This window comes from Pelophylax lessonae, assembly GCF_965119305.1.
Source record: "Pelophylax lessonae genome assembly, chromosome: 7".
NCBI lineage: Eukaryota > Metazoa > Chordata > Amphibia > Anura > Ranidae > Pelophylax > Pelophylax lessonae.
The window spans coordinates 223810459-223823495 of record NC_138774.1 but is presented as its reverse complement, the minus strand read 5'-3'; the positions used below and the strand labels follow the sequence as shown (position 1 = coordinate 223823495).

At 41.8% G+C, this 13037-nt stretch overlaps 1 protein-coding gene across 1 annotated transcript in view; it reads left to right on the top strand.

Annotated features, from left to right (window-relative positions):
* PRRC2B (proline rich coiled-coil 2B) overlaps positions 1-13037 on the top strand; it is a 327590-nt gene that overhangs the window by 272187 nt on the left and 42366 nt on the right. The window contains exons 32-36 of the mRNA XM_082264226.1: positions 3260-3402; positions 7781-7887; positions 8876-8926; positions 10235-10381; positions 10521-10632. Coding sequence (XP_082120352.1) covers positions 3260-3402; positions 7781-7887; positions 8876-8926; positions 10235-10381; positions 10521-10632 — 560 coding nt within the window. The remainder of the gene's footprint in view (positions 1-3259; positions 3403-7780; positions 7888-8875; positions 8927-10234; positions 10382-10520; positions 10633-13037) is intronic.

Here is a 13037-nt window from a genome sequence, read left to right as displayed (position 1 = left end):
CAATGTTGCAGTCCTGCTAAAAATCTCTGATCACCGCCATTACTAGTGAAAAAAAAAAAAAACACATAAATCTTTCCCCTAGTTTGTAGACGTGATACATTTTGTGCAAACCAATCCAAATACGCTTATTGGAATTTTTTTTTTAGCATAGAAGGATGAAAAAATTGTATTTTTACATTTTTTTTTTTTTTTGGTAATGTTATATAGCAATAAAAAGTCTCACAGGTGATCAAATACCACTAAAAGAAAGCTCTATTTGTGGGGGAAAAAATATTTATTATTTTTTTTGGTACATTGTCGCCCGACCGCGCAATTTTCTGTTAAAGTAACGCAGTGCCGAATCGCAAAAAATGGCCTGGTCATTTAGGGGGTAAAACCTTATGGTCCAGAAGTGGTTAAAGAGAACCTACAACCCTACTTATTCAAAACACAGTGAATGGGAATAGCTCCTATACCCACTTTCTGGTCACCTGTCACTCCGTCCTCCGTCACAGCTGCCACCAAATACCAGATGTTGGAGCCTACAAGGATCGATGAGCTGCCGTATACAAAGGAACAGTGGGTATTTTGGTGCAATTTAGAGTGGTTGTAAAGGCTCAAGGTTTTTTACCTTTGTGACTTCTGTGCAGCTTCCCAACCCCCTTATACTTACCTGAGCTCCATCTCAATCCCAGCAATGTACATGTGAGCAGGGTCTCTGCCTTGTCATTGGCTGAGACAGCAGCGGGGGGCATTGGCTCCCACTACAGTCAATCACAGCCAGTGAGCCAATGAGGAGAAAGTTGGGGCGGGGCAGGGCTGAGCCATGCTTTGTGTCTGAATGGACAGACAGAACAGCAGCTTGGAAGCCCCCATAGCAAGCAGCTTGCTTTGGGGGGAGGAGGAAGGGGCAAGGAGCGCTGACAGGGGACCCAAGAAGAGGAGGATTGGGGCTACTCTGTGAAAAACCAACTACACTAAGCAGGTAAGTATAATAATATGTTTGTTATTTTAGAAAGGAAAAAAAAAAACCTCAGCCTTTAACTGCTTGCCAACTAGCAACATGTCTGTACGTTGCTGGAGTTTAAAAAGTTATACCGGGGTAATGCCTGCAGCTGCCGCCGGCTGATCATAAAGACCAGATTGGCTTTGTTGGGCTCTATGATGATATAGAAACCCGGAAGCAATGACGTCATGACACTTCCAGGGGGCCCGGATGTAAACCGCACCATTTTTAAAAATCATTTGATCTTGGTGTGATCAAATGCTTTTAATTGCAGAGGAGGGTTTTGGGGTCTTTCAGACCCCAGATCTCACCATAGAGAGTACCACTATTACCCCATTGCTGTGGCAAGGGATGTTTACATTCCCTGTGACAGTAATGAAAGTGATGTAAAAAAAAAAAAGAAAACATTTAGTCCCCGTTCACACTGGGGCGACCTGTGAGGCGACCTGGTCGCCTCACAGGTCGCCGTAGGTCACCTTCCATAGGGAAGCTGTGGACCCGTTCTAATAGGAGCGACACAAGTCGCTCTGACTTAGAAAAAGGGTCCGGAGCTTCTTTGGGGCGACCCGGAGCGACCTGCATAGACTTCAATGTTATGAAGTCCGTGCCGGCCGCTCTGAGGTCGCGGCGCGCTGCTCGCACCGCGACCTCGGAGGTCGCCCTGGGAAGTCGGATCGCGGCAATGTGAACGGGGCCTAAAGTGACCAGTGTAAAAATAAATAAATAATGGGGGGAAAGAATTTAAAGTGCCCCCATCCCCCGTGGTTGTGCGCAAAGGGAAATGCACCCATCGGTCCCACACACACGCAAAAAGAGATTCTCACCCATGTGAGGTACCACCGTGAATATATATATATATATATATATATATATATATATATATATATATATATATATATATATATATATATATACATATACACGTATGCGTATAAAATATTTTATTTATTTTAACCAAAAAATTGGGTTATGTATTGTTTCAAAAAAGTGTATGTAAAAAAAAAAAAAAGCTGCCCAGATACCTGGTGACCTAAAAACCTGCAAAACCCACCAATTTATTTTCTAAATAAATTCTATAATGTTTGAGAGTCCTAAGAAATTTTCTAGCAAAAAATACTGATTGTTCCATGTAAACAAAAAGAGCCAGAAAAGGCCTGGTCATCAAGTGGTTAAAATCACTCTGAGATGTCCGCCGGTCACTCGCGATCGTCCGTTACACCGGAAGAAAGGCGGCCGGCTAATGTAGACAAAGCCGCCTGTCATTCTCCCCTGTGTAAGAATGGAGATCACACGGTTCTACTATGTAGGACCGTTGATCTCTGTTCTTATACTAGTAGCCACAGCCAATCACAGTTAGAAGCACATCCCTAGGACACACTTAACCCCTCCCTCTCCAATACAGTTAACCCCTTCACTGCCAGTGTCATTTTTACAGTAACAGTGCATATGTATAGCACTAATTACTGTAGTAATGTCACTGGTAACCCCAAAAGTGTCAAAAATGTCAGTCAAGGGTCCGATCTGTCCGCCGCAATGTCGCAGTCCCGCAAAAAAATCGCAGATCGCCGCCATTACTCGTTTAAAAAAAAAAACAACAAAAATGACAAAAATCTTTCCCTTTGTTAGTAAACGTGAAAACTTTTGCGCAAACCAATCAAAATACGCTTTTTGCAATTTTTTTTTTTTACCCAACATATGTAGCAAAAAACAAATTGGCCGAAAATGTAAAAAAAATGTGATTTTTAAATTTTTTTTTTTGGGGAATTTCATATAAAAAAATGTGAAAAATATTGTTATTTTTGCAAAATTGTTGCTGTTTTTTTGTTTAGAGCGCATGATCAAAAAATCACACAGGTGATCAAATACCACCAAAAGAAAGCTCTGTTTGTGGGGAAAAAAGGATGTCAAATTCGTTTAGGTACAGCGTTGCACGACCGCGCAATTGTCCGTTAAAGTCACGCAGTGCCGAATCGCGAAATAGGCCCTGGTCAGGAAGGGGGTAAAATCTTCCGGGGCTTAAGTGGTTAAGGCCTCCAAATTGCGGTCTTTAGGCTTTAAATCCCGCTAAGTAATAGCTGTGTGAAAATCTGGCAGAAAAAAAGCAGACTGTTATCTTTTAGTTTCTGCCTTAGGCATTACCTTTTTTACTGATTACATTTTTTTTTCCTCTCCTGCAGGATGTAAATTCTTCTTCCCTTGACTTCCATTTTCTTCTTTGTCTCTTCTCCTTGCTTTCTCTTTCATAGCCTGTCCTCTTAATCCGCTCTTGTCCATCTTGTGCCGCCTCCATGCGGGATGTCAGACCTTCGGAAGTCTCCGTTTGTAGTAACCTTAGAAATAAACCTGATCCTGGTGGCTCTGACAGCGGTGGGGGTTCTGAGCAGACTGTGGAATCTTTCTTACCCCCAGGCCGTAGTGTAAGTATTTATTTTTGCCTGGTCTTGAGGTGTACTTTCTGTATTAAAGCTGAACTACAGGCAAACAACGGTGAAATGCATACATGTGAACACTTTTACAACCCCAGTTCCAAAAGAATTGGGACTTTGTGTAAAATCTACTTAAAAACAGAATGCAATGGTTTTCAAATCTCAAAAACCCATATTTTTTTCCCTGTAGAAAACCTATCAAATGTTTAAGCTGACCATTTTAATGTGATTATGAATATGAAGGCTATTTTTCTAAAAGCTAACCGGTTTATACTAACCTGCTCTGTGCAATGGTTTTGCACAGAGCATTCCTCTAGTCTCCCCTTTAGAGGTTCTTGCTGGCGCCCCTGGCTCCTCCTCTTTTCGATGTGCCACCATAGGAAGCCTTTTCTTATTGTGGCACACATGTAGGCCAGATCCTGAGCTACGCTGCGGGTGTCTGCCAAAGGCTCCTGCTGCTGTTTTTGAGCCTGTGAGGAGAAAGACAGCAGCTCTGCTGCTCTTGGGCACAGCACTGGATTAAAATCAGGCTCAGGTAAGTATTTAAGCAGGGCTGGGGGGGGGGGGGGGAGCAAAACATGAAAGTTTTTTTTTTTTTTTTTTTTACCTTAATGCGGGGAGTATACAATGAGTTTTAAAAACTTTAGCCTTTACAAACCTAAGAAAATTAGGTAATTTTGAAATTGGTGAGTGCAACACATCTCAAAAGAGTTGTGACAGGGCTATGTTTACTATGGTGTAGCATCCCCCTTCTTATAACAACACTCTGTAAACGTCTTGGAACTAAGGAGACCAGTTATTCTATGAGTAAGGCCAAAACAGCCGAAACGCGTTAGCTGTATTTCGTGTTTTCTACATGTAGCTAATAAAATATGTGTTGCCGGCTAAAATTCACTACTATCCAGGTGTATAGGGACTGCACATCCCAGCTAGGAGCACCAGTCTGCAGCCACAGATTTCCTAATAAAGCAGTAGAGCTTGGTTATCCTATCCAGTGTTTTTCTGAGGAGACCAGTTGATGGAGAGAAATGTTATCCCATTCTTTCCCGATATGAGATTCTTACTGCTCAACAGTCCTGGACCATCTTTGTTGTATTTCTCTTTTCAAGATGCGCCAAATATTTTCAATTGGTGAAAGGTCTGGACTGCAGGCAGGCCAGTTAAGCACCCGAACTCTTCTACTATGAAGCTGTGATGTTATCACAGATGCAGTATGCCGTTAAGCATTGTCCTGCTGAAATATGTAAAACCTTCCCTGAAAAATATGTAGTCTGGATGGGAGAATATGCTGCTTTAAAAACTAGATAAATCTTTTAGCATTAATGGTGCCCTTCCAGATGTGCAAGCTGCCCATTCCATATGCACTAATGAACCCCCACACCATCAAAGATATAGGCTTTTGAACTAAGCGCTGATAACAAGCCAGACGTTTCCTCCCCACTTTAGTCCGGAGGACGCGGCATGGTGGCCAAAAAGTATGTTAAATTTCCATTCGTCTGACCACAGAACAGTTTTCCACATTGCAACAGACCATTTTAAATGAGTTTTGGCCCAGAGAAGATGACGACACTGGATCATGTTAAGATATGGCTTCTCCTTTGCATGATAGAACTTTTACCTGCGAACTGTGTTCACAGACATTGATTTATGCAAATATTCCTGAGCCCATGTTGTCCATCACAGAATCATGACAGTATTTAAGAAGATCATGTCATCCAATATATTCAGTTATGAATAGAATGTGGGTTTATGGGATTTGCAGATCATAACATTCTGTTTTTATATATATTTTACACAGCTTCCTAACTTTATTAGAATAGGAGTTGTATATGCCAATTCATTTGTCCAGATGTTGTTGTGGTGCCACACTTATCAGTCAGCATCTCCATTTACTCTGCTTTTTCCTCTTGTCAGCACGTGTGTGTGTAGCAGAGCCTGATTGGCTCCTATTGCAGCCCTGCCCCCTCTCAGACTAAATGCTGCTGTACCTATTCACACTTGTCCATGTATTTTTTATTTTTTTTTACCAAATAGTTTTTAAAGAAATATACGACTGCATAGCGATTATTGTATTTGTGTTTAAAGAATATGTTAACCATATACTTGTATGAGAAAGTAACCAGTTCCCTTTGTATTGTGTCCTTTGTGTGAAATCCTTGGTGTTCCTGCTTTCCTATTTCAAACTGACCACACTAGGCATGAGAACACATCCACCCCAGTGTGGTAATGTTTCTGTCTGTGCTGGGAGAACAGCCTGCCTGTCCTCCAATGATGTATGTACTGATACAACCCCCTGCACCGCTGTTCACTGGGAGGTTCAGTTTGCTGCTGTTTCTCTACCCACAGCTCTCTATGCCCTTTATGCCGCTGAGAACAGAGATCGTGATCACTTGCAAAAAAAAAAGGAAAAAGTATTTGTAACGTTTCATGCAAACATGTTTTGCCTTTTATTTCTATTTTTAATCTGAATGGGTTGTTTTACAAAGTGAGGGAGTTCACATATACAGTATCTCAGAAAAGTAAGTACACCCCTTACAGTTTTGTAAATATTATATTATACATTTTCATGTGACAACACTGAAGAAATTACACTTTGCTACAATATAAAGTAGTGAGTGTACAGCTTGTATAACAGTGTAAATTTGCTGTCCCCTCAAAATAACTCAACACACAGCCATTATTGTCTAAACTGCTGGCAACAAAAAATGAGTACACCCCTAAGTAAAAATTAAAAAAATTGGGCTCAATTAGTCATTTTCCCTCCCCGGTGTCATGTGACTCGTTAATGTTACAAGGTCTCAGGTGTGAATGGGGAGCAGGTGTGATAAATTTGGTGTTATCGCTCTCACTCTTACTGGTCACTGGAATTTCAACATGGCACCTCAAGGCAAAGAACTCTCTGGGGATCTGGAAAAAAAAGAATTGTTGCTCTACATAAAGATGGCCTAGGCTATAAGAAGATTGCCAAGACCCTGAAACTGAGCTTCAGCACAGTGGCCAAGACTATACAGCGGTTTAACAGGACAGGTTCCACTCAGTACAGGCCTCTCCATGGTCAACCAAAGTGCACGTGCTCAGCGTCATATCCAGAGGTTGTCTTTGGGAAATAGACGTTTGAGTGCAGCCAGCATTGCTGCAGAGGTTGAAGCGGTGGTGGGTCAGCCTGTCAGTGCTCAGATCATACGCCGCACACTGCATCTAATTGGTCTGCATGGCTGTCATCCCAGAAGGAAGCCTCTTCTAAAGATGATGCCCAACAAAGCCTACAAACAGTTTGCTGAAGACAAGCAGACTAAGGACATGGATTACTGGAACCATGTCCTGTGGTCTGATGAGACCAAGATAAACTTATTTGGTTCAGATGGTGTCAAGCGTGTGTGGCGGCAACCAGGTGAGGAGTACAAAGTGTTGTCTACAGTCAAACATGGTGGTGGGAGTCTCATGGTCTGGAGCTGCATGAGTGCTGCTGGCACTGGGGAGCTACAATACATTGAGGGAACCATGAATGCCAACATGTACTGTGACATACTGAAGCAGAGCATGATCCCCTCCCTTCAGAGACTGGGCCGCAGGGCAGTATTCCAACATAACGACCCCAAACACACCTCCAAGACGACCACTGCTTTGCTAAAGAACTTCTTTAGATGCTGAAATTAGGCTTTAATGTTGCTTACTTAAAGTTTATTTAAAACTACATGCCAGTCTAAGCTTACCCTATCCACAGGGTGACAACTCTGCTGCACCATTCTACTGCAAAACAAATAGCTTTGTCATCCTGTTAAAGGAAGTGGAGGACTGACAGGTAATGAAGCTGTTACAGGGGGACTCAGAAAAACCAAAGCTGCTGTGTTATTCCTAGTTACATGTATCATATATCTCCTTTTCTGTTTTATGACCCAGTAATCAGCTTGTGGATCTCAATACAAATAGTGTATCCAGATTCTAATCTTTTAAGTCAGGTTTGTTTATTCCTCCTGAGAACTTGTGTTTTAGTTTTGTGAAACTCAGAAAAACATATACGCTTGGTTCATACTTCTGCGTGTGGCTGCAGGTATGAGAATCGCAGTGATTCCCCCACCCCCAGTGAAATTGCGCTGCTCTGTGAAAATGCGCGGGGCTGCCATTCATTTTGAATGTTACCCCCAATGCATATAAAATCACATTGCGTGTGTGGGAATCACATGGTCAAAAGACAATGCAATTTCCCTGTGGCTGCATTTTTGAAAAGGTGCATGCACTTTTTTTTTTTTTTGCACAAACACAGGTACAGCAGCCTGCCATGCCTGCGCAAATGCAGCCTGCAAAAATGCATAGGTCTGATCCTGGCAGTACAGTACATGTTGTGATTCTGTTTCTTTTTACATTACAGATTTGATGAAGTATATTATGGCCAGTTTATATCCATGTATATGAAAGGTATATTCTTCTTGGATGACAGTGGACCCCCCTTAGGGCACATGCTTTTGGCTTTAGGAGGTAAGCAGAATCATGAACAACGATGACATCACATGATTGTCGGTATGATAAATAGACTCTGTCGTAAAAAAATAAAACAAAAATCATTAAAAGGAAAACCAGCCTTTTATAGGCCATTAATAATGCTCATCAGTACTGCCGCAAGTGAAAGGAATTTTTTCTTTCCTGCAAAACTGCATACACTGCTACCAACTTCATCATCTAACACTTCCAGGTGTGTCGAATGCCCACATCCTCCATTGCACACTGCAGTTCCACCTGTTGGGTTCTATATCACTAGTGTACCCCGGAAGCTTTGAAGGGACATACTAGATACATAGAGGACAGCAGCTGAATCCACAGAAAACAGGGGGGAACGTACAAGTGATGGCCATAAGTATGTAAGAAAGTGTAGATTCCTTTTTACTGGTGCAGGATTGGTTAAGTATTTAAGATGCTTTTTTTTTTTCTTTTTTTTTTTTCTCCATAATACATTTCTTTACAGAAAAAAGCAAGCGAATCCAAAAAGTTGCCGCAATCCATGACAAGACATCTTTACAAATACAACATAACTATATATGACACAAAACCATTTAAACATATTCCTCCATGATTGCCCCTCACACTGGGGACATCATGATTGAGGTGCTTTTTTTTTTTTTGGTGACCGAGTCGCTTTAGAGAAAATTTGAATTTTGCCTCCAGTCCTTGCAGAGCTCATGGCCTAGAGTGCTATGTACCCAAGTGAGAGTCTGTCCTCGTTTGTGACCCCCTTCTGCCTGGGTGTATACTGAAACCCAACAGTTTTTTACATCCCATATACATGAGACTAACGTCTTAATAAGTTAGATTTTATTCCTGCCATGAAATCTTAGTCCGTGTAAGTTGAAATTATTCAGTATGTTTTTATGGAACTAGTGTGCATGCATGTGACTTGAATGTAATTGCCCTGTATGTCTAAATTTTCACTTTTTCCACCTTCTAAACCATTTTATTTCCTTTTTAACAGGATATCTTGGCGGTTTTGATGGTAACTTTATGTGGAACAGAATTGGGGCAGGTAGGATTCAAGGCACAATAGTCTAACAATGGTAGTTGGTCCAGGAGCTGCAGTTTATCTGTGATGCCTCTTTGGATTCAGCTCCCCTGATTTCTAGACTGTCTGTTTTGGCAGTGGTCCTTAGACATGTTTTGTGGATCAAATATTGGTCTGCGGACCAGACTTTAGAAAAAAAAAAAAAAAGCCTTAACTGATCTTCCTTTTTAAGGAGATCGCTTGTTTGGAGCTACCCTGAATGACCACCCTGGAGTCTCACGAGGGGTGGAGGGGGATGTTCTTTCATTCCGCAGGCTAGTAAGGGTAAGGAACCTCTTCTTAGACGTGGCCCGTCCTTCTCGGCTCGCGATAAGGTTTTTTGAAAGCAACCTTGGTCTGGCAAGTTGAGAGCAGGATTCTCCAGACCCAGGGACAAGACTCCTTCAGCTGAAGGTGCGCCCTCACCCGTGCCTGGGGTGGGAGGACGTCTTCGCTGGTTCCCGGACCCGTGAATTTCCCTGGTGCAAGACAAGTGGGTCCACAAAGTGATATGATCCAGCTACAAGATCGTGTTTTGTTCTTACCCTCCGGAAAGGTTCTTTCCTTCCAACGTATATCTGTCACCGGACCGATTACAGGCTGTCTTTGGCAGTGCAAGACCTGTTACGAACCTCGTAACGCAGAACCGAGTCCATTCGCATGGTGGAGGCATCCCTGCATTTGGGGGGACTTCCTTGCCTCTATCGACATCAAGGACGCTTACTTACACATTCCAATATGTGTCTGTCACCAGCACTTCCTCCACTTTGCCGTGGGAGAGGAGCATGAGATTTCGAAGTCCAGGAGTTATACGTCTTGGACCACAGCTACAGTACAACTTATAGGCAGCAGTTATAGCAATAAATGCTGCTGTGTCTGGGTGCCACTACCAATTTAGGACCGCACTTTGGAACAATTATAGGAAATCGGCTATTAGTTCTAACAGCACCTGTGACTTTGACGGCTGTGCGTGCCACTGCTGAGAACTCCCTTCCTGTTCTGGTGACCAGTACCATGAAATGAAAGTCTGTCTGCTTTTCTACTTTTACTAAAAGAAAGCCGCTTCTGCTATGCTTTCTGCTTAGAAAACCCATAATACACTGCAAGTCCTGTGTCATTACAGCCCCTCTCTTAAATTCTTGTTTGTAAAATAAAAATATTCTATACGTTGTTAAAATCTATAGAAGAGAAAATGATGATAAAACAAAACCATCATTTCTTTATAAACTTAACAATTTCTGTTCTGTAGTATCTGTATACTGCAGTGATGTGTTCTTACTGTTTTTCTTGTAGAATATACAAGTAACGTTCCTGTTTGGGCCCTTCGTCTATTGCCAGCTGTGTCCGGAGGACTGTGTGTTCCATTGGCCTATCAGATAGTACTGGAGCTTGGATTCTCTACACTATCGGGACTGATAGCTGCTCTTTTGGTTTTGTTTGGTGAGCTTTACTTTTATTTTTATGATCTCCCAGTTTATTTGATGTGAACAGAGCAGCCTGATTTCTGTATGGAAAAGCGCTTTGACCTGGCAGGTTAATGTGCAGAAATTCATCAATTTTTCCTCATACTGTGTTCTAGAAAATGCTCTAATCACCCAGTCTCGGCTGATCCTGCTGGAACCTGTCCTCATCTTCTTCATCCTTCTGACCTTCCTGTCATACCTCAAGTTTCAGGGTTACCAGCAGATCAGGTGAGCTAAGAAAGATAACCGAAACATAGTAACTTTGACCTACCTTAAAGTGAACCTGTTCCCAGATCATGCACACTATAAAGTATTTATATAATTGGAGCAGTAAAAACTTTAAAACAAGTCCTCCTTCATCTCTGTTTCTATAGGCATTATGAAGAAATTAAAGTGGTATTAAACCGAAAAATATTTTTTTTAAATATTGAAGCATATAAATTTATAGTTGTCATGGGTGCATTCATTTTTCTGTTTGTTTGGCTTTTCAAGTTAATTTTCATCTGTCAAGCACTGAAAAAAAACATTCCCCTCTGGGTGATCTTTTGTTGGAAATTCCTACCTTTTGTTAATCTGAAGAAATAGATATTTGTATGTGAATGGGATTGAATTTACAGATGCAATCTCTTTTTAGATGTGATTTCATTTTGGGAGTATCCCACCATAAATTACATTTTTGTTGCAGGGGATACCCAAAATCTTAGTGCAGACTTCTGGGAAAATCAGCCATTTACACAAGCAGGAAATTACATTTCTGTGGGGGGGGGGGGGGGGGGGATGTACCATATGTGTACACACCACCTCCAGGTAGCCATATTGCATTGCATTTTACACAAACAGTATGATTGTGTAACAATTGTATATGCTTTAATAATAATATGTTTTATTATATGCTATTTTTTACCCGTGAAAGTGGAGTTATGCTTTAACTGACCAAGTTGTCCAGCGAAAGTGCCAGTTAGAGGGTTAAGACAAACCATCTCATTTTGTAACATCAACAATGTTCTCACAACACAGACAATAGTTAGGCTTTTGGCACATGGGAGTAAAAACACAGCATTTCTTACTGATTTGAAATGAGATGTCTATGGAACAATGCACACAAATGAGTAAAGATCAGTAATACAGCATTGAGCAGTAAAACAAGAAAATAAAAAGTAACATTTGAGTGCAGTAATTTATATGCATGCGTGTGTTTACTCGTCTATAAACATCTTTATGTGAGCATATGACAACACTGGCAATGAAGAAGAATTTTCCTCCTCTATTACTGTACGCTTACACACCTTTACTTGTTTATTCTCAACATTACTCAGGTCTTTACATGCAATTTCTTTTACTCATGGACTTATTGAGTAAACATCAGTAAATTATTAGGCCCGTGTGCAACTGGCCTTATTTTTGACAATCAAATAAAAGCTTACTTAAAAGAGAAGTACTTCACTTCTGGTTCACAGGGGTGCACCTACTTTTGCACTCTTGTGACCCCCTAATCAGCCAACAGAGGGCTAAAACCCATTGTCAGATAACGCCATAGAGCTGCTCCAGGCTCTGGAAGAATCCTGACAATAATATCAGAATCCATCCAGATGGATGATGGACAGCTGGCTCAGCCTCTCAGCGTGCCGCTGAGAGCCCAAGCCCGCTCCTCCCACCCCCTCCACAGCCCGCTGCCCCAGTATGTGCTGGAGGGACAGAGCAGAGACTGGGGACTGATGGTCACTGCTCTCTGCTCAGAGCTGACTGATAACTGAGCGATCAGCGGTCATATGATTGTTCAGTTCTTGGGACATAGAGACAGCGGTGGCAGCTGCAGCCAGTGAGGTAAGTATAAATGGGGTGTTTTTTATTTTTTTTGTTTTTTTTTTTTTAATCCCACAATTCTCCTTTCATGCTGTAAGTATTGCCTGTCTCCTGGCCGTCTCTTTTCACAACTTCCGGCACTCCCTGCATGCTTTGCAACTTTTGCTCTGCTGTTAACTTTCTAATTCTAAAGACTACATATCCTATGGTACCTTGCTGCATGAAACCAGTGATTCCTGTACTGACTCCGCCTCCTGAAACTCCTCCATATATAGGAGTAAATGTGGCATTCACCAAACATTTAGTGATTGATAAACTTGCAGTGAATGTCACATCCCCGTTTTAGAAATATGCTCTGGCACTGTATATCATACACATTTGCCACTTTTTTTTTCCAAAAAATGCTTGTTTTCACCTTTTTTTCATCCTTTGTTGCATCAAAGTGCTGCTGATCTCTCAGCCATTTGCGGTTTACATGAAATAGCGATGTGCATTCACTCCAGTGCTGGCTACACATCATTGTTCTGCTCTGGATTCATTTTAGCAATAATGGTGAGCTATGCCTGCGGCCCTGAGTGTTGGCTTGTAATCTCTATCAGGAGCACATGTGACAGGGTGACAACTGAGGAGCACAACTTTAAGACGGTTGTCCCCCAATAACAGAACGTGCCTCAAACTAAGAGCTTCATACTAGAATCCCTAGGAATTATGTCAATGAATGCTGCAGATTTAAATACACTAAGGGCTTATTTACACTATAGCGGTTGAGGGTTTGAGGTTGAGCTGACTTTTTACTGTTACCCCCCCCTCCCCCCAACTGTTCCCCCTTC